This window comes from Podarcis tiliguerta (assembly GCF_965153285.1).
Source record: "Podarcis tiliguerta genome assembly, chromosome: 1".
Lineage (NCBI taxonomy): Eukaryota > Metazoa > Chordata > Lepidosauria > Squamata > Lacertidae > Podarcis > Podarcis tiliguerta.
The window spans coordinates 91818745-91839825 of NC_139534.1; the positions used below are offsets into that span (position 1 = coordinate 91818745).

The 21081-nt window shown below is 42.4% G+C and overlaps 1 protein-coding gene across 2 annotated transcripts in view; it reads left to right on the top strand.

The window, feature by feature from the left end:
• The first annotated feature begins 4707 nt into the window (after positions 1 to 4707).
• LOC310681902 (cytosolic phospholipase A2 epsilon-like) overlaps positions 4708 to 21081 on the top strand; it is a 40954-nt gene continuing 24580 nt past the window's right edge. Inside the window, exons 1-5 of one of the 2 annotated variants that reach the window (XM_083449940.1) lie at positions 4708 to 4840; positions 6609 to 6695; positions 8218 to 8290; positions 19352 to 19488; positions 20150 to 20278. In XM_083449940.1, coding sequence (XP_083306066.1) covers positions 4814 to 4840; positions 6609 to 6695; positions 8218 to 8290; positions 19352 to 19488; positions 20150 to 20278 — 453 coding nt within the window. In that variant the 5' untranslated portion in view covers positions 4708 to 4813. Of the gene's footprint in view, positions 4841 to 6608; positions 6696 to 8217; positions 8291 to 11001; positions 11135 to 19351; positions 19489 to 20149; positions 20279 to 21081 lie in introns of those variants that run through there. The other variant, XM_083449941.1, reaches the window with a different exon arrangement.

Consider the following 21081-nt stretch of genomic DNA (forward strand, 5'->3'; position numbering starts at 1 on the left):
AAGCTTGCCGGCCCAGTCCTATGACAAGGATTCCCATGACAGGGATTGGACAAAATCATGGCAAGCCCCAGGATTCCTTTAACGGAATTCCCTTCAGCGCAATAGGAGGGTCAGGCACAGCCTGTCCTGACCCCTCCACCACCAGCATATTATAACCAATGCCTAACCGCAACCTTACAAGTTGTGACGAATTGCTGAGTAGTAGGCAAAAACCAAATGGCACAGCCAATCACCAAATGGCAAAATTCCTACTAGGCCCCTGCGCCAAGGCAGACGACCCCATGACAGGCAAAGCAAGGTCAACCGGAAAAGAGGGCGGGCGGGTGGGTGATCCGATGCACTCTGCAAAGAGAAAGAGAAACCAGAGTGCACCGATATTTAAAGACTATAGTCCCACCCACCCAATTTGCAACATACAATTTGGCCCAGCAACCCGGTTATCCAATCACAATGCCAAGCAACAACTATTAACCTGCCTGGCAACAAGAGGCCTGGCCCGGTGGCTCACACCGCAACACGTGCTCTCATTTATTGGAGAACACGCTTTGGCGTGGTGGTGGCGACACTCGCCCTTCTTCTGAAAGGAAATGCTTTGTGGGGGGTGGGGGAACAGGACTCAAAATGGGGGCAGGGGTTGAGGAGGGTCAGTTGGGTGAGGAGTGGTAAATCTAACATATGATCTACCACTGAGTTACAGCCAATCCCCTGTTGTTACATTTATGTGCTTCACAATACTGTGACAGGCTAAAATAATAAACATTATTGTAATGTGGCTGTGATAACATGGGAGCGATGGCAAAAGAATACATTTTGTTTCCTGGCCACAAAGAATTGCCAACCAAAGTTTAAGACGAACTGCAATAGCTAACAATAGTGCCAACTATCTTATGGGCCCAGCATTAAATTGATCCTGCGAGTGGCTTTGAAAATCAGAGTAACAAGTTGGACCTGTAAAAAAGGAAAATGTTGCAGTGTAGAGTGCTCCTTTTCATGGAGCCTGCAAGCCCCTTTCCAGGATATTCCATTCCATTTTCACTCCCCCTGGTTTTTGGATTTCCCCCTGCAACAGCACTCAGGTACAAAAGGCAGGGGTGCCGGTTCCTGGGGGTCCCAAACAGCTACGTCCCCAGGAACTGGCACCCTTGCCTCTTGTACCTGAGTGCTGTTGTTGTCACTACATAGATAAGTGTCGGCATTCTCCCTTGAAGATCATAAACAGAATATAACAGATAATTGTGTGGTAGCTGAGGTATGCTGGGGCTTTGCTTCCCAGGTAATTTCAGAATATGTAGTATTAAAATATCCCCCCTCCCCCGTTTATGACCTGAAGGGATTGTTACATGTGACTAACCCAGGCATTGTTACCGTATTTATGAGTAACCAGCCACATCTGGCATTTGAAGTGGTGTGGAGAATTGCAGCAACTGAAGCTTCTCCTTTGAAAGCAATTAGCTAATAATTTAAGCAATGTACAGGAAGTGTTTGTGTTTTCTTTCTCACTTCAGCCCTGTAAGCAAAATATTAAAGGCAAGTGAGTAATTAACACAGCTGAATTACTGAAACCAATTGCTCAATTGAATTAACCTGGAAAAAAATGGTTTCAGGATGACTATTCCTTTGAAAAAGTTAGCAAATAGTATGAACATCAACACAATTCCAGCAAACTGGCCATTAAATGACACATGGGTTTGGACCATGAAATGGAATTAGAGGTGAATAATGGAATATTGTGGCTGCTGAGACTATTTTATTTTATTATTTTTTGCAAAAAGTGAAATTTGGTTCAAATTTGGTTTCAAAGCGGAATTGCGTTTCAAAAGAGTTGGCAGATGTCGCTCAATTACAAACGGTGAAGCTGAGTACATCTACCAACTGTTTTGAAATAGCCAATCAGAAAGACCTTTATTGTGTTACGGTAAAATCTGGGTGCGAGGCTGCTCTGCCACCCAGCTCGTCGGACTAAGTCCGCGGGTCCCTGCGGAGGAAAATGAGTTCAGCCGGAGACAGGAGCAAACTGCAGAAGATCCATGTTTATTGCGCAACAGGTTCAAGGCGAGATTTAACAGCGAGAAAGGGGTGACATGAACTTTTGAAACTTCCCTCCATGTCCCAGAATACAGTGCAAAATACATCCCAGTTACATCATGAATACATTAAGAAGAGGTTGGGTTACACAGATTACATCATGAATATATTAAGAAGAGGTTGGGTTACACAGGATTAACATATGGAGGAGGGAGGGGGGAATATGCAGAGCTGGAGATATGCGCAGATAAGCACATCCTGAGTACCGGTGATGAGAAGACAATGGTCCATGTATGCATAGTCTGCCACCTGGCATTGCCCAGAGGAAAGGCTTGGCAGAGTGATTTGACAGGATTAGGGCCTTGGCACCTTGCTTGAGGGATTATGGAGGACAGGGAAGGTGTCATGGAGTCCTAGAGAAATTGAGCAAATTGGCACATTGATTTTCTATGAATTTTATAGATTTTAGTCCCTTTTGACATTGACAATTGGAAATAAATGGATATATTGTAGCGAAGAAGGAGGTGAAGAAGACGTGCCCCCCCCTTCCGTATCAATTGATTTCAGTGTCAGTGCAACAAGCATTCTATAGCAAGGCCCTTCAGATGTTTTCTGACCCTGACGCATCTGAAAAGCCTCAGACTCCCCAAGTCCTATCATCTCATAAGATCTTTATTCCCACAATATTTCATATAAAATCATTTTTTGTAATCTAAACTGGCTCCCTTCTGGTTGCCCTTCTATCAGCAGATGAAGATCAGTTGTTTAGTGTTGTAACAATTGTTTTCTCGAAATTTATCTTCTGTAGCATGAAAATAAAAACAGTATTATTATTTTTTAAAAAAGATTTTTATTCTGACAGGCATTTGAGAGCTGATTGTTTAGGAAAGGGCTTTTAATAGTACTGTACCATCATTCAGCCTGGACACTGAGGTCCAGCGCCAAGGGCCTTCTGGTGGTGAGTTTACAAGAGAAGTGAGTTTACAAGAGAACCAGGCAGAGGGCCTTTTCAGTAGTGGCGCCTGCCCTGTGGAACACCCTCCCATAAGATGTCAAGGAAATCAGACTTTTAGAAGACATCTGATGGCAACTCTGTTGAGGGAAGTTTTTGATGTCTGAAGTTTTATTCTGTTTGTAGTGCTCTGTTGGGAACTGCCCAGAGTGGCTGGGAAAACCCAGCCAGATGGGCATGGTATAAATAATAAAATTGTTGTTGTTGTTAACTATCTGTTTGTTAATAGATTTTTTAAAATATGGTTTTAATTCTATCAGTGTTTAATTACTTCTTAACTTTTCTCTTTAATAGGTTTTAGCTTTTTGTATTTTAACTGTGTTGTTCTAATTCATGTAAGCCACCTTGAGGCTTCATCTGGGGGAAAAGCGGGATATAAATAAATATTATTTATTTTCTAATAAATACAAAATAAAGGCGATAATTGTAATCGCCTTTAACCCCACAATAACATTATGGGAAATAACGTTGTGTTTGCACCACTATAAAGAAACCCAATTGGTGAAACTATAAGCAAAATCTGGCCACATAGGCACACCTAATCATTTGTGTAGGTTTAAGAAAGCCAAATGCACATTCAAACACAATTTTTAAGAAATTCTATCACAAATGAAACCAACTGGGGGTATGTGAGACTGAGTGGGTCCTGTGGTCAGCACGTCTTTATGGGAAGGAGTGATCCGAACTGTAAGAGATAGGGTGGGAGTGTGTCCTACTTTACAGAGGACACTCCCCCATTTGAAAGGCTGGCAATGGAGAGCCCTTCCTTTGAAGGAGTCCTCTATTTGGCAGGCTAGTCTACCCAAGTCCTGTTTATAGATCAAGAACCTTAAGAAGGGAGAGCAAGCACCACAAAGTTGTTGTTGTTGTTTAGTCGTTTAGTCGTGTCCGACTCTTCGTGACCCCATGGACCAGAGCAGGCCAGGCACTTCTGTCTTTCACTGCCTCCCGCAGTTTGGTCAAACTCATGCTGGTAGCTTCGAGAACACTGTCCAACCATCTCGTCCTCTGTCATCCCCTTCTCCTTGTGCCCTCCATCTTTCCCAACATCAGGGTCTTTTCCAGGGAGTCTTCTCTTCTCATGAGGTGGCCAAAGTATTGGAGCCTCAGTTTCAGGATCTGTCCTTCCAGTGAGCACTCAGGGCTGATTTCCTTAAGAATGGAGAGGTTTGATCTTCTTGCAGTCCATGAGATGTATTTTATTTCTATTCAAATTAGAGCAATTATTTCTACCTTTACCGCTATGCAGAAAAATTAGAAAATGCAAACCTGTGTCCTCTATGTTTACCCTTCCTTGGTAATGCATAAGTTATGGGGTTGTTTTGTTTTTATTATGTAGTTTGTGATTTTATGTTGTAACCGCCCTAAGACCTGTGGGTATATAGTGGAATGAAATTTTATTAACAACAACAACAACCAGACTTCGGGGGCCCTTAGCATGGTGCCACCAATGAATGCCATTCTTAAAATACTTATTCATGAGCAAAAACCAGTAACCTGCAGTTGTGGAATCTATGGAACATGGGTTTCCCTTGTTCTAGGTCTGCTGACACCACACACACACACACACACCTTTCTTGCAACAGACTTGTGCACGGTGCAAGCTAAGTGGGTGGGGATTCTTTCTGCTTCTGAAATCCCAAAAGAGGTGGGGCTCTGACTCAGTGTTTATAGCACCTGCTGTACAGACCCATTCCAAGGTCTGTAAATATCTTTCACTGCTGCATACCAGAAGTACTCTTAATAGCATGTGGCAGGAATCCAGTGGTTTCTACAATGGGATCGCCTGCTGTTTTCCCTCAGGTAGGCATAATAAAACCAAGTGGCTGCTATAGGGGCTCTGAATGTGCTGCACTTACATGTATGCATGCTATTTCCTTTTTTTTCTTATCTGGATTGTTGATGCAAAGCCGGTGCTTCTTCCATATCGCACAAGCCTTTGCAAGGGGGCAGCCTTTCATTAATAGACTGGCTATTTCCACATTATTAGTAACTGTGGCTTGAGAGGTACAAAAAGGGAAGAGTGTAAAGGAGAGCTTTTGCAAATGCAAAACTCAAATTTAATACTGTGCTCTTTATACAGCGAGGTGAAACGAGTAAAACAAGCAGGGCACATATCTTCAGGGTCACCCTCTCAGAATGCCATTAGCATCTGAAATTAAGCAGGAGACAAGAAGGTTGGGCTTTTTCATTACTAGTGTTTTGATTATTCAGTTTCCATCCCTTAGGAAGTTGATCTGGTACCTAACTTGTTGGCTTTTAAGGGACAGGTTAAGATTTTTTTGTTGTCTCATGCATGTTAAGTGAAATTATTGTTTTCAGATCTGATGGGGAAAGAAGCCACATTTTAAACATTGTAATATAGAATGCAATCCTCATTGGGTTCAGTGAGACTTAACATCCAGATTACTGAATATACAACTGACGCATAACTGCAGAATTATTATTACTGTATTTTTTCCATGTATAAGACTAGGTTTTTTCCTTTAAAAATAATGTAAAAAATTAGGGGGCGTCTTATACATGGATGCATCTCTTACCCCCATTTTCTTGAATCTGAGTCCCCCAAAATAGGGGGTGTCTTATACACAGGGGTGTCTTATAGATGGAAAAATACGTTATTTTATTTCTTTGTCTCTGAATAATCTTATAATGTTAGTTGGCTGAACCTTGTCAATAGGGTTCTTTAGGCATATGTCTGGCTGCTTGTTTTCTAATGGGGTCAAATGTTTTTCATGAGTCAACTGATGTGATCTTGGGAGAAGCAGTCACTTGTACTCTCCATCACAGAGACTTCTGTGATTCAGTAAACACAGGGTGGCAATTTGTTCTGCTTTACAGAGGACAGTCCTCTATTTGAAGGGTGGCTGAGTCCAAGTCCATTTTAAAGATAAATAACCCTGAGAAGGTAGAACAGGGGAGCTAAATTTGCTCACTAACCACTAGCACATAGACAGTGTTGTATTTCTATTTAAATTATAGCCACAATTTCTAAAATTGCGTCAATATGTCTACATTTTATGCAACTCTGTGTCCTTTTTTGTTATCTATTTAGTGATGAATATGTAGCCACCCTAAGTATTTTTTTTTAAAAAATGCAAATGTAACAAAGAAAGAGAATGGGAAGGGGGGAATCCATCAGCTCACCCTAAAAATACTGTGACCGCCAATACATTCACCTTAATTTAAACATATGAATTGATATAAGTCCTCCAAATGCCAGATAGGTATCCACACAAAGCTGATGTTTATAAGGAAGGTGTTCAAATGTAGCAGGCACAGCGGGGCCCTCACACCATTGCATAATAGATGGGTATTTGCAGTGCCTTTTTCCCTAAAAAAAAAAAAATGTTTCGGGGTGTTCTCCTTTTCCTACTCATATTGAAATACTGCCCCTCAATGATGCCAAACTTGGATTCACAAAATGTTTAGGCGTATGCATACCCCCCCCCCCAAAAAAAGCACTGGGTATTTGTAATAAACACCATTCAAGAATGGGAATTATGAGAAACGGAGGAAAACTTTATCACCCCTCCCACCCAACATTGTTCTTTCTCTTCTTTTTGGACAGATTCTAAATAGCAAAACAAAAACCTCGGGAACTGTAGCTGTTCAGTGGATGCACCAGAATACTGTCCAACAGGATGCTGAATGCAAGGTACTGTTGCATGGAGAAGAACACAAAAGAGTGTGACTTAATTGAGGGTTTGTTTTTATATTGAGGTATTTCAGCACACTACTTGCAAGGCCTCTGCAGCTGGAAGTGTGGAGCAATTTTATTGGCCAAATTCCCTGAGCATTCACACCTTGATTAATTTCTTTTCTTTTTAAATGGTTTCATAATGCATCTGTTTGGAAACAGGTTTCATTTGCTTCCTGGAGTTTCTGGCTGCTTAAGATCGCAGCCTATACATCTTTCGTTGGAAATCAGTCCGGCTTATTTCCACAAATTAGTGATGTCAGCAATGTTTGTAATTCCTTGACTTGGAATATGAAGCTCAGTTACACAATATCCACCTTCAATACTAAAATGCACATTACAGGAGAAGAAGTCTCCTGACCCTTCCACCTCCTTTACCTGGTGACATCTGCTTTGGTGGCAGCAGAAGAAAGGGGGGAGGTTTCTTTCTATTCCTCCTCTGTTCAGTCTCTGTCCCCATGGTGCTTGGAGTGCTGCAACTGTACCGGGGGTGTGTGACAATTCTGACCAAATATTGAACACTTAGGCAGAAAAACAACAAACCATCTCCAAGCATTTTTCTCTGCATTCTTCATTTTTGCTATCTATCGAGTCCAAGACATTTTGGCACCTGAGGCGAAGCACAAAATGGTTCTTCGCCCTTGCCAGGGGAGAAAGGGCTGAGAGAGGATTTATATCAGGAACAAGGAGGGAATAACAATCTACATCAGGAACAAGGAACAATGAATTTTTTCAGTTCATATAGAAATTTTAAGGTGACAATTGGCAGTTGGTCACAACAATCCATGGCTGGGCCTTCTTGGTTGTGGCACTACCAATTTTGGAATGCTCTTCCTAGGGAAAGTCACTGAGTCTGATATCCTTTTGGCACCAAGTTAAGAATTTATTTTTATTTTCCCAGACATTTTAGAGTCTTTCATTCTATCTGGCATTTAGATTTTCTACTGCTCTGTTATATGTTTATGCAATTATTCTTGTTTAGGAGCTATAGGAGGATTTGGGCCTGGAAAGTGGTACACATAGAATACTTATACAAATACTCATAAATTACAAATTGAACCTGCGGTTGTTGATTTGCAGCACATGCACTCTGTGATCCATTTGGAAATAGTTTTAAAAGGCTCTTAAGGTCTACTCAGTGTACTATTTCGATGTGGTGACCAGAGGTGGGAGGGAGACCTTGCTTCTTCCCCTCTCTCCACAGACGTTGTTGCCACTGCTGTTGATACCACTGTGAATAAGTATGGTTTAAACGAGAAAAGGAAGAGCAATGTGTGTATGTCTGCTGGGTGCATGGATAGAAGGGTAAACTAGGAATTCTTCTCTAGTGTGGATTTTAATCTGAAATGGAGAGAAATTTGGAACCTCATAACGTTCACTTTCTTTGAGATGGGCGTTGTTTGGCCAGAAAGCTTATGAATCACGAGAAGTACATTCAACACTTGAAAGGTTCATTTGTATATTTTGTCTTGTTCTGCAGAGTACAGAATCACCATGCTATCTGCTCACTGTAAGAATCATACGGATGTGGAATGTCCGCCGAGCAGATTATTGTAAGTACCGTATATTCATTCTTTTACTACGGATCCTTGTTATTCCAAAAACATTGAGCATGCTTGAGCAATAATGTTAACCAAAGTTTTACATAACTTTGCTAATGCCATTTTATGGGTGAAATTAGTATTTCTGAACTTTTACGTGGTTTTCTGAAAAATAATCTATACAGTGATATCTCCAGTTATGAACTTAATTCATCCCGGAGGTCTGTTCTCAACCCAAAACCGCTTATAACATGAGGCGTGCTTTCTCTAATGGCACCTCCCGCTGCTGCCATGCTGCTGGCATGCAACTTCCGCTCGTATCCCGGGGCAAAGGTTGCAACTGGGAGCATCTACTTCCAGGTTAGGGGAGCTCGTAACCCGCAGCGTTCACAAGGGGGATGGGTATGTAACACGAGGTTCCACTGTATAGGCACTGGTGGAGGAAGAGGAGTGCGGGTGGAGCGCACCGCCCCCGGCAGCGTGATCCTGGCAGGGTGCCATTGCAGCCTGCGCCCCACCCCCCGCCCGCGCCCCACCCCCAGGACGTGTGCCAGCCCCAGCCCCGCCTGCTCTCCGCCCCCCGGTGCCGGAGCATGAAACTCCGCCACTGTGTATAGGTGATATTTTTTAGGAAATGAATCATTATTACTGATAGTGGATAACAAAATATTGTTCAAATATCTTCCAGACTGCTAATACCAGATTTTATGAAGCCAATTCAGTGATAAATATAGAGCGGGGGGGGGCATAAATTTAAAGGGTCCTTGTTTCCAATCTCACCAATCCTATGCAATCCACTAGGGCTGAATATAGACACAGCGTTTCACTTAAATGCATTGTAAACTCATACAGGAAAATCTGGTTGGGAAAGTTGGGACTCCACAGCACCTTCTGGTATCACAGTGTTATATTGCATATACAAACACATATAAAACACTTTTTCTTTACCAATCTAGCTGAGTCCTAGGTGGCCTTACAAGCCACTATCTGTCAACCTCAATTTCTGATCTATATTATGGGGACAATAATGCCAGCTGAATCACAGGGTTGACTTCTTCGTTTGAGTAATATGTGGGTAATCTCAGTAATACTCTGATCATACTAAAGCACTATATTAATTCTAAGAATTGTTATTGCAAAAGTTAACTCAGGAATAATAGGTTCTTCAACTGACATTAACCTCATTGTTGTACACATGAAAAGGGAAAAGTGGATATATAACTTCAGGGAAACTTTTTATGAACCAGGGGTAAAAATGATTTTGTTTTTCTACTTAGAAGTGCATATGTGATGTGCAGACATACTATGTGGGAAGTAATTATGGTAAACTTCGACATGTGAACATAGCCTTTGAAAACTACAAAGTAAGCTGTAGCTATCAGATGTAGCTATTAATTCAGTTCTCACCTGTGGGAGTATTATTGCATCTGATCTTCCCAACAATCATGACAAAGAATGTTTCTCATCCAACTTAATTACATCTTTAATAAAAGACAACATAGGGACATAGCTAGAAAAGTGTCCCTAACTAAAGCTTTAACAAGGCATTTATAATTCATGTGTGGTGGAGGTACCCAAAATGACTGCATCCATTTTATCAGTAGCCTAAAGTTCTATCTTAACTAGTCAAGTAAGAACATCAAATTGTGGTTTGAGTTTCCTTAGACAGTCACGGCTTAAAACTACTTGTCTGCTTTCATACTCGTTTAGGCAGTGTATTCTGTCTTGATATCTGTGAAGGAATATAGGAAATTGTCCTTTACCGAGTCAATTGGTCCATCTAGCTGGCAGCTGGCTGAATGGCTGTGCAAAGTTATAGACAGGGGCCTTTCTAGCCCTACCTGAAAGTGTCAGGGATTGATTCTAGGAACTTTTGCATGCAACAGAGATGTTTACCACTGAGGTATGGCCCCTTCTCTAGGAGGCAGAGCGATGGCTGTAACTATGGTCTGTCAGTTCACATGTCATCCTGACAAACTATGATTGTCTCAAACAATAGTTTGCAAAACCCTTTCAGACTTCAAACCCTAATTCTGATTTCGTGGACAACTGCAGTTTGCAATTTGCTAATTCAGACATCATACAGAAGTATTGTAAACTTCACTGGCATGATGTCTGAAGTGAGCCAACACTGGTTGCTTCTGAAAGGTACCAACATTGGTCTCCCTTCTGAAAGGTACCAATTTAGAGACTTTTAAAAAATAATAATACAAGAACATAATAAAATAATATTTTAAAAATTTATATCCCATCCATCTGGCTGGCTTTCCTCAGCCACTCTGGGAGGCTTACAACATATATAAAAACACAACCAAACATCAAACATTAAAAAATGAAATATCCTATAAAAGCAACAAACAAACCCATAAATCAATACAGCGGTACCTTGGTTCTCGAATGGCTTAGTTGCCGAACAAATCAGCTCCCGAACACTGAAAACCCAGAAGTAAGTGTTCCAGTTTGTGACCATTTTTCGGAAGCCAACCGTACAACACAGCTTCCACTTGAGTGCTGGAAGCTCTTGCAGCCAATCGGAAGCTGCACCTTGGTTTTCAAACAGTTTCGGGAGTCGAATGACTCCCAGAATGCATTAAGTTTGAGAACCAAGGTACCACTGTAGAAACCAATAATAACCAACAATAACAATAATAACAATAATAAACGGTATACTCAAATTAAAATAATGGACAACCCCAACTAAGCATTTAACCAACACCAACCTGACAAAAACAAACCAGAGGAACCAAAATTAGAACCATTTAAAACATTTAAAAACATTTTGCCAGTTGCCCCACCTCAAGAGTTGTTCCAGCAATGTCCCAGCGGCCTCCCAGGAGCCTCTTTTAGCTGTTCAAGGTGAGTCTGGGCTCCGCCTCCTAGGCCAGGTGGAAATGGGCCTTATAGCAGGGAGCGGTCTTCCTTCCAGCACTCACAGCAGCAGAATTGTGACAACAGTGCATGATTTCAATTTCCTCTCATAGAAGCAGTGATGGTCTTTTTATTTATTTATCTATTACATTTGTTTGTCACCCTTCATCAGAAGATCACAGGGTGGCTCACAACATGAGAATACAAAATGAGATTACAGAATACAAAACGAAAACAAACCAATGACCCCATTCCCACAAACACATTTAAAAGGCCATGGAATGCTAACCAACCAAACACCTGGCTGAAGAGGAACATTTTCGTCTGGCACCTAGAGATATGTAATGAAGGCCTCCCTGGGAAGAGCATTCCAGAAATGGGGAGCCACCACAGAAAAGGCCCTTCTCGTGTTGCCATCCTCTGGACCTTTCACACAGGAGGCACACAATTAAAGGTCCTCAGATGGTGATTGCAAGGTCTGGGTTGGTTCAGATGGAAAGAAGCAGTCCTTCAGCAGTTAAGGTACTATCTTGTAGTTCATTTGGAACAGTTTCTTTTCGATTGAGTGTCTGGGTTCAACCTCGCCGAGACCTCTGACCTGAGATCTCCTCAGTGGAGGAGCAGGAGGAGGACTCCCTGCCAAACAGAACTCCTGCACTTTAGTGATCCCTGCCACAGGACTGGAAGTTCCTATATGAGCTGCTAAGATTCCTGGCTGTTTCTCATGCCCTCCTTTATCCGCCCCAGGGCCACAGGAGCAAGACCGTGAGCCAGGCAGAAGTTTCAGAGCCACTGCGAAAGTGCAAGGCTAGCTGCATGTGAGGAGGGGGAAGTGCACAGAAACACCTGCCTGGATCAGGGCCTGACTGAGAACTGGGGAGGGATGGAGTCTACGGCTCCTATATAAACTCCCAGTCTGAGCTACTTCATTGTGCAGTAGTCCCAGCCTGGGTGAATAGATGTTGAGCCAAGTCAGATTAGGCTTTCTGAAACAATATGTAAATCAAAGCCCAGCCATCCTTCAGCATTTTCACTTTTCCAAATTCTGCACTGCAGTTTGCAAGCCAACTAATGTGTTAAAAAATGCTTACTGTGTGGCAAGGTATGCATAAAAATGTATAACAACAGTGAAAGTAACATGCAGTAATATGTAAATTGGCAGGCAAATTTGCTTTGCCCAAATATTGGGAGACATTTTTGCAAAAATGCTGATGAATTGTCATGAAAGAAAGAAAAGAAAGAAAGAAAGAAAGAAAGAAAGAAAGAACAACCCAGAAACTGATGTGAAGTGTGGAAAATTGAACTTAAGAATGGAAAAAATGAGAGAATGAGAAAACCCCAAAATGACAGATTCACCCCAGTACAGCTATCTGACAATATAAAGAAAGCAGTGCTTCTCTTATGACTAGATCAGCTGGATGCTATCAACTAGGGTAAAGAATTCTTGGTAGTTCAATCATTTAAGGCAAGACAAAATCTCTATAAAAGCGCCACTGCATTTACAGAGTATATTCTTGTGGTTTCATGGTTCTTTCCAGCTGGGTGAGGCAGCAAGTATTGCAAAATGTGCCCTCTTACTTAAAACTGTATGGGTTTTCAGATGCTTTAGATATTCCCATCTTGCACAACTGGATTTCCATATATGCAGGTAATAAAAACAACTGCCACCAAGCACATTTCTGCATCTCACATCTTCATCTAAATCAGGACAAGGCTACTAGTTTAAGAGTGCAATCCTATGCATGTTACCTCAAAAGTGAGCCCCATTGAGTTAAATGGGACAGGATAGGATTGAAAAGTCTCAACAGTTCAAGTTATGTTGTAGAGCTTTGAAGCAAGACTACTCCAAGGTAAGTCCTGTTGAGTTCTGTGTGGCTTAATCTCAGGTAAACGGATATATGATACCAAGCTGCAATCAGTATATCCACTTACCTGAGAATAAGGTCCACTTAATTCAATGGGATTTATCTTTAGTAGACATGTATAGGATGCACTGCTCTTCTTTTTAGCATTAGATAATAAACACAAGCTCACTGCTGGCTAGTAAAGTTGTTACTGCATGCAGTGAGCCACCAAAACTGTAGTAATTTCAGTGGTCCTTTAGAAATGGCAGTGAAGAGATGATCTCTGGTTAGCAAGGACAACTTCAGTAGTGCGCAGAGGGTAAACCAGATTGGAGTGGGTTCAAGACTAATTGGAAGAGAGAAAATCAAGACTGCAGGAGTGAATTAAGATGCAATGGGAAAGAAGCTCAGCTGGCAGTGAGATGATGAGGATGGGTAAGGCTTTTGGGAAAAGGGGTGTTGAAGAAACAGTGACAAAGATGAACAAGGTAGAGAAAGAGTCAGAGAAGAGAAACAGTTGGGTGATGTGGGTGGGTGATACTCTGGAAGAGACAGCAGATAATAGGATAAAGATCGGGTGGCAGTTCAGGTGAGGACAGCAGAGTGAGTCTGTCATCATGAGATACTGGGGTAAAAGGGGACGTGGGTGGCGCTATGGTCTAAACAACTGAGCCTCTTGGGCTTGCCGATCAGAAGGTTGGCGGTTCGAATCAGTGCGATGGTGGTTAGCTCCCATTGCTCCATCCCAGCTTCTGCCAGCCTAGCAGTTCAAAAGCACACCAGCGCAAGTAGATAAATAGGTACCGCTAAGGCAGGAAGGGAAACGGCATTTCCATGCACTCTGGCACTTGTCACAGTGTTCCGTTGCACCAGAAGTGGTGTAGTCATGCTGGCCACATGACCCGGAAAGCTGTCTGGGGACTAATGCCAGCTCCCTTGGCCTGAAAAGCAAGATGAGTGATGCAACCCCATAATCACCTTTGACTTCCAGGGTCATTTACCTTTACCTTTTTTACTGGGGGGATAGCAAAGAAGTTAGGGAGATGGAGGAGGGTCATTGAATAGAGGGGTAGAAATATTGTGGAAGATGGTATCAGTTTTATAAGTGAAGGTGATGAGTTCCTGGCACAGGAGAGGCAGGTGTTACTGGAGCAGCAAAGATAAGGAAGAGGCTCCAGAGGATTGTTAGCAGGGGTGTGGATCAGGGTGGTGTAATGTTGTTTGGCCACATAAATATGACAGAGGAGAAGGAAGGACAGCATGAATGTAAAGTGAGCCTTTTGGTTTCCTTCATCCTCATTTAGCAGCCTGAGAGAATGAGTAGAAATTACAAAAGAAAGCAGCAAGCCAAAGTTAGACGCCAAGGGCACAAATTTATCATGCCTACAGATGCAAAGAGGTTGGGGGTTGGAAAATGTATTATTAAACACATCTGCATCCCTGAAGATGCTTTTTTGAAACAGGTTGGGCTCAGCAACATTATTTCAGTGCACCCAGAATCTTCTCTCTCTCTCTGTCTCTCTCTCCCACCTGAGGTCAAGGCAAGCTGAGGTTTATAAGATACATAAGAAGGTGGAATGGAGGAATGGGGAACAACATCCCACAGCAACGGAGAGTAGAGGCCTAAATAATGACTTTTGAAAGCTTCTGAAGCAATAACAGGGAACACATTCTCTCCCAACTGCCTGCCCTTATTGAAACATGGCCGCCCCTCCTCTGCTGCCCTGTCATTTGGAGGCCTCTCTTCATCCCACACACCCTGCTCCAGAGTGCCAGAAACGCAGACCTCTTGCCTAATCCCTGTTATTGCTTCAGAACTTCCAGAGGGATAGCCGTGTTATTCTGTTGAAGCATATAGATTCTTTATGCCTCTTAAATGCAAATTTATTAGGACACAATCCAGCTTTCGTCAACCTGGCAACCTCCGGATGTTTTTGGACTACATTTCCCATCAGCTCCAGGCTATGCTGGTGGGGCTGATGGGAGTTGTGGTCCAAAAATCTGGAGGGACCCAAAACTAGAGCCCACTTTTATCAGATGCATGGAGTGTTATGCTAAATTGGGAGGTATGTTTGTGTGTGTATGCGATATATGTTCTTTTGTGTGTGGATGTGAGTGCATGCAAACACAAAATGTCTGCAAAGTTATTATATCTATATCTCAGGTTTTTTCTCTCCAAGGAACTCAAGGTGTTTTTCACACTTCTCTCCCTGTCCATTGAGCCTCACAACACAAAAGGTTAGGCTGAGATGCAGTGATTGACCCAATCTCAGCCTGTGGCCTTCATGGCTGAGTGGGGAATTTGACCCCTGGTCTCTCACCAAACCATACACTTCATTCATCTGATGAAGTAGACCATAGTCCACAAAAACCTATGCCATGATAAATGTGTCAGTCTTTAAGGTGCCACAAGACTCTTCTTTGTTACACATCAGAGTATAACTTTGTTAAACTCTAAAGTGATTCTGATTTTCACCTAATAATGTGCTGGAAAGGAGCCAATCTGTATGTTTAGTGCACAAACATAGAAAGAGGGAAGCCTCCCTAAACCCAGGGATGAAACTAGGCTTTATTTCACCTGGGTCAAAGACCCAATTTGGCAATCCCTCTCTACACACATTTGCGTACACACACAGGGTGAGAGCCTCAATGGTGCCCCTCTAGCGGCTTCCCCTGGGCAAAATTCCTGGCTAGACCCACCCTACATAGCTATGGCTCTGCATGATCCCCAACTTCTTTTCACAAAGGTCATAAATGGGCACCAAATAGGTCATTCATTCAGAAGCTTATTTGGCCAGGAAGGCACTAAGGAGGTCAAAAGAGTGACCACAGCAAAGTTGCAGCTGGATCTTGATAAGATGCAGGTGAGGCACAAAACAGAGCACATTTCCTGGTTGGCAATGTCTGACAATGCCAAATGTGCAACCACAATCCTTTGTTCAAAGGAGGAGAGAATCCTCAGTAGGATGTATGCAAATAGGCAGGAAAAGCGCCTAATTGAACCTGCTGCTTCTTAACCCACACAGGAATTTAGAAAGAGCAACAGCTGTTTCTTTAGTTAGCCAAGAGATAATATCATCTCCAGGCTTCCGGGTTGGCGCGCCTGGCTAATGGCGGATTTCCTCCGTCTCGGAGGAGACTGCTCCCTGGAAAGAAGGGTCTGACCGCCACGGCGAGGCGGAGACCCGCAAAAAACCATGGTCGGAGGAAGACCGTGGGCTTGAGATTCAGCACGTGCCTTTTGTGCCTCCCCTGCTCGCGGGGAGACCCCGGTTTCGGGGCTCCAGAGCGACGTGGGGTGAGTGGCGCGGCACATCGAATCGACCGCTGTTTTCAGGGAGTGAAGCCGCACAGCTGTTACCAGAAAGCGCCGACTTTTCCTGTGGACATTTGGACTTAAATAAACTTTGTAAGTAAACAGAATTGGATCACAAAATTATCTGAATTTGGCACTTGAACGTGAAGGTTTAAACAGGAAGCCCACCTTCCGTTTTGTAGAAAGATCAAAGCAAAGCCGCTATAAGTTGGAGCTTTTTAAAAAGTGTTTCGCAAAGTATAAATTTTCATCATTTAAGCTTCCTGAACCCCCCCTTGGAAGCAGGGGAAGAGGGGGAGATCCTTTTGATGGATTATTGAGCCCTGCTGGACAGTAAAAGTTGACATAATTTACTACCGTCTCAAGCCTGGGGATCGGTCTGTCAAAAAAGTTTTTATAATTTAAATATAACAACAACGGAGGAATGGATTATATTTTTATGGAAGGTGGATCAGAGACATATTTTTAGGCATTGATTCGTGGTTTTTGGAAGAAAAAAGGAGCTGAACAGTAACTTTTGTAACTGAAGTGAATGGAAAATAACTAAACTGTTGCTAATTGTTGCATGTTTGGAAATTGGGACTGTTACATTCTTGGACTCACAGCTGTCCATGGAGGCGCAGGTCAATTCTGTATCCAGGGCAGCTGTCTACCAACTCCACCTGGTACGCAGGCTGAGACCCTACCTGCCTGCGGACTGTCTGGCCAGAGTGGTGCATGCTCTAGTTATCTCCCGCTTGGACTACTGCAATGCGCTCTACGTGGGGCTACCTTTGGAGGTGACCCAGAAACTACAACTAATCCAGAATGTGGAAGCTAGACTGGTGACTGGGGGCAGCCGCCGAGACCACATAACACCAGTCTTGAAAGACCTACACTGGCTCCCGGTACGTTTCCGAGCACAATTCAAAGTGATGGTGTTGACCTTTAAAGCCCTAAATGGCCTCGGCCCAGTATACCTGAAGGAGCGTTTTCACCCCCATCATTCTGCCCAGACGCTGAGATCCAGCGCCGAGGGCCTTCTGGCAGTTTCCTCATTGCGAGAGGCAAAGCTACAGGGAACCAGGCAGAGGGCCTTCTCGGTAGTGGCGCCCGCCCTGTGGAACACCCTCCCATCAGATGTCAAAGCGATAAACAACTACCTGACATTCAGAAGACATCTTAAGGCAGCCCTGTTCAGGGAAGTTTGTAATGTGTGATTTTACTGTATTTTTGGTTTCTGTGGAAGCCGCCCAGAGTGGCTGGGGAAACCCAGCCAGATGGGCGGGGTACAAATAATAAATTGTTGTTGTTGTTGTTGTTGTTGTTGTTATTTTATTATTATTATTATTATTATTTGACACGGAACCTGTGGGCCACACGCTGCCTTGTTGCGCATGTGGGGGGAAAGAGAGGTCAAAATTTGATGCCCACCCCCCTCAGTCCTTGTGCTGCCTTCCCAAAGCTGGCTAAGCAAGGCACTGAGGTTTGGGAAGGAGCCACGAGGCTCTTTGTTGGAAAAGCACTAACTAGGCTTTGGGAAGGAGCAGGGAGGACTCTAGGACCTTGTCAGAGCCCTCCTGCCTCTTTACCAAAGCCCAGCGCCTGGCTTACTCAGCTTTGGGAAGGCAGTGTGAGGGCTGAGGATAGTGTCAAATCTTGCCAAGGGCTGCAGGACTTGTGGAAGTGAGAGAATTATAGCAATGAGGAAATTGAATACATTTTTTCAAAGCAGGATCTCCAATAGATGTGTCTCCGGCTTTCTTCCTCTCCTCTTCTTAATTTGTCCACATTGCCTTTCATCATGGCTGTCCCTCAATATAGAACCACTGAGATGGGAATTTGAGGGCTGGCGCTTTGAGTATGGCTCTTGTCTATACATTTAAAAATGCAGCTGAAGAAATTAGGTTCTTAATTTTGGATCCAAAGCCTTGTTTCTAAATTTTACACCATTGGGATAGACAGACAGACCCCAGTATTAACATGGAAGAAAGTCTATCTCCTTCTTTTTGTTCATATATTTGTGGAGTGGGAGAGGATTTTGAGTGGAAATAAAACTGAAGTTCATGTTTAATTAGATGGGAACATGCAGTGGAATGTTGCTCTAAGGATATTACAGTATTTGTTCTGTTTGATTTTATATTTGACGTGAGAGGGTAAGTTGTTCACTTGCCTTTTATGTAAGTATAGAATGAGAGTTTGTCTGTCTCCTGCTGGACAAAATAGAAATAATGACTTATTTAATGAGATTTGGAGAAGTAAACATTGCTCCCCGCCCAGCCTTTCTCTCTTTTAATTTGCCATACATTTTCAAGAATTAAAATGTGTCTGCATCGTTTTCAGAGCTTGCTTCTCATGCTCATGACTGGGAAACAGCAAAGCAAGAGCAACTAGGCATTGTAAGCAAGAGCAACTAGAGTCATAGAATCATAGAATCATAGAGTTGAAAGAGACCACAAGAGCCATCGATTCCAACCCCCTGCCAAGCAGTCCTGGATTTACAGAAGCCATCCCAGTTTCTGTTTTGGTCCCGGAATGTCCCGCTTTTCCTTAGGACAGCCCTATTTTCATCAGAGAAATGTTGAAGGGTATGGAGTTATGCAATCCCTGAGCCAAGGAGATAAGTAACTATACAACCTTTAGAAGACATCTAAAGGCAGCCCTGTACAGGGAAGTTTTGAAATGTTTAATGTTTTATTATGTTTTTATATAGGTGGCTGGGACAACCCAGTCAGATGGGCGGGGTATAAACAGTAAAATTATTATTATTATTATTATTATTATTATTATTATTATTATTATTATTATGGAATAGGAGATCCCTATTTTCATTGCAGAAATGTTTGAGGCTATGTTGTAAGTCATTAACCATGATTTACGAACTGGGACACTGCTCCCAAAGATCAAGCTCTCCTCTTGCAATAGTTAAGAGACACGTGGTACACCTTGGAAACATTGAATCTGCTACCCCCACAAGATTGAACTAAATCTTCAGTCTAATCCAGTATGCTAATCTCATTTTGGCCATAATTAAAACTATGAATTACTCCATATTCTCCCCTACAGTAAGTGAAACAGATTGTTATGTGACCTTGTGGCTGCCTACGGCTTCATGTGAGAAAGTTCGGACCAAAACAGTGGCAAATTGCAAAGATCCAATATGGAATGAAACATTCTACTTCAGGATCCAGAGCCAAGTTAAGGTAGGATAAAAGATGGTATATGCATAGGTTCCTCTAGGAGAATCATCTCCATGTTGCCCTAGTTACTGATCTTCTGTATCTGTGACCACTTCTTTGTTTCACTGACTTTAAACTATGTACTAAAGAGTCCCTTCTAAATAAACCTAGGCTAGGATCTTGGCTTCTCCTTTATCGCAGCTTCCTTTCTTTTGCTGCCACCATTTTGAAAAGTATCTGCTATTCAGATACACATACTGTACGGTCATTATATAATGCAATACAGATCTCCACATTATTAGTTGTTCTACACAGGAGTCAGACCAGTGGCCTATCTAACACAATATCACCTACAGTGTCTGGCAGCAAGTAACTCTCTAGGGGTCTTTTCAGTTTTACTACCTGAGATTATTATTATTATTATTATTATTATTATTATTATTATTATTTTAACTAGAGGTGCCCTATGATTCAATTTGGGGTCCTTTCTCATGTAAGCGAGTACTCCTGTTTGATAGAGCCTTCCCACAGGTATACGTAGCACACTTCTGTTTCTCCTTTGTAGCCCACAGTTGGACTAAAATAGCCTTCTCTCTCTCTCTCTCTCTCTCTCTCTCTCTCTCTTTCTCTCTCAGCTTTGTGTTTCCATTATTCATTCATAATACTTTTTAATTTCTGATTACAGAATGTTTTAGAATTGACTGTATGGGACGAAGATGTTATTCGAGATGATGACTACCGTGTCATTTTATTTGACATAGCTAAAGTCCCCTTTGGAGAATCAGTTTTTATGAAATTTGAATTGAATCCCCAGGTGAGCATGCATAGAGATCAATCCTTAACTGAGTTTTTTTTTTTTTGCATTTCTCACATATTGTCCTACCAGGTACAGGTAGGTTTAGAACACTACAGCACACATAACTGGCTGTAAAGTAACATAACATTATATGTAATAAAACTGTAATTTAATCGTCATATCAAAAAATTGCAAAGCACAGTTCCTGATGGCAATAACATATCATATTACTATTAACCTTCTATATGTATTATTGTCGTAAAGTCCAAAGATTGTCAAGTCCATGATTACAACATACAGTTCCTGTTGGCAATGTCATTTCATACTGATATCTTCCTTCTGCATCGTCCTATGTCTTAAAAGTGTAACAAACGAAACTTCCTTCTGCATTGTCCTATGTCTTGAGAGTGTAACAAATGGAACTACAGTGGTACCTTGGGTTAAGTACTTAATTCATTCCGGAGGTCCGTACTTAACCTGAAACTGTTCTTAACTTGAAGCGCCATTTTAGCTAATGGGGCCTCCTGCTGCTGCCGCACCGCCGGAGCACGATTTCTGTTCTCATCCTGAAGCAAAGTTCTTAACCTGAAGCGTATGTAACCCGAGGTACCACTGTACTTAGTAACAACAAGGCAGCTGATGATAGACCAATTCTCAGGATACACCCTTGTTTTGCCCATCGGGCTTCTTCAGTGACAAGGTTTCCAGGAAATTTTTCATTAGGTTTTTTCAGCCAAAAGTAGTCCACAGGAACGCAGAAGTTGCCAATCAGAGAAGCTCTGGTACAGTGGTACCTCAGGTTACAGATGCTTCAGGTTACA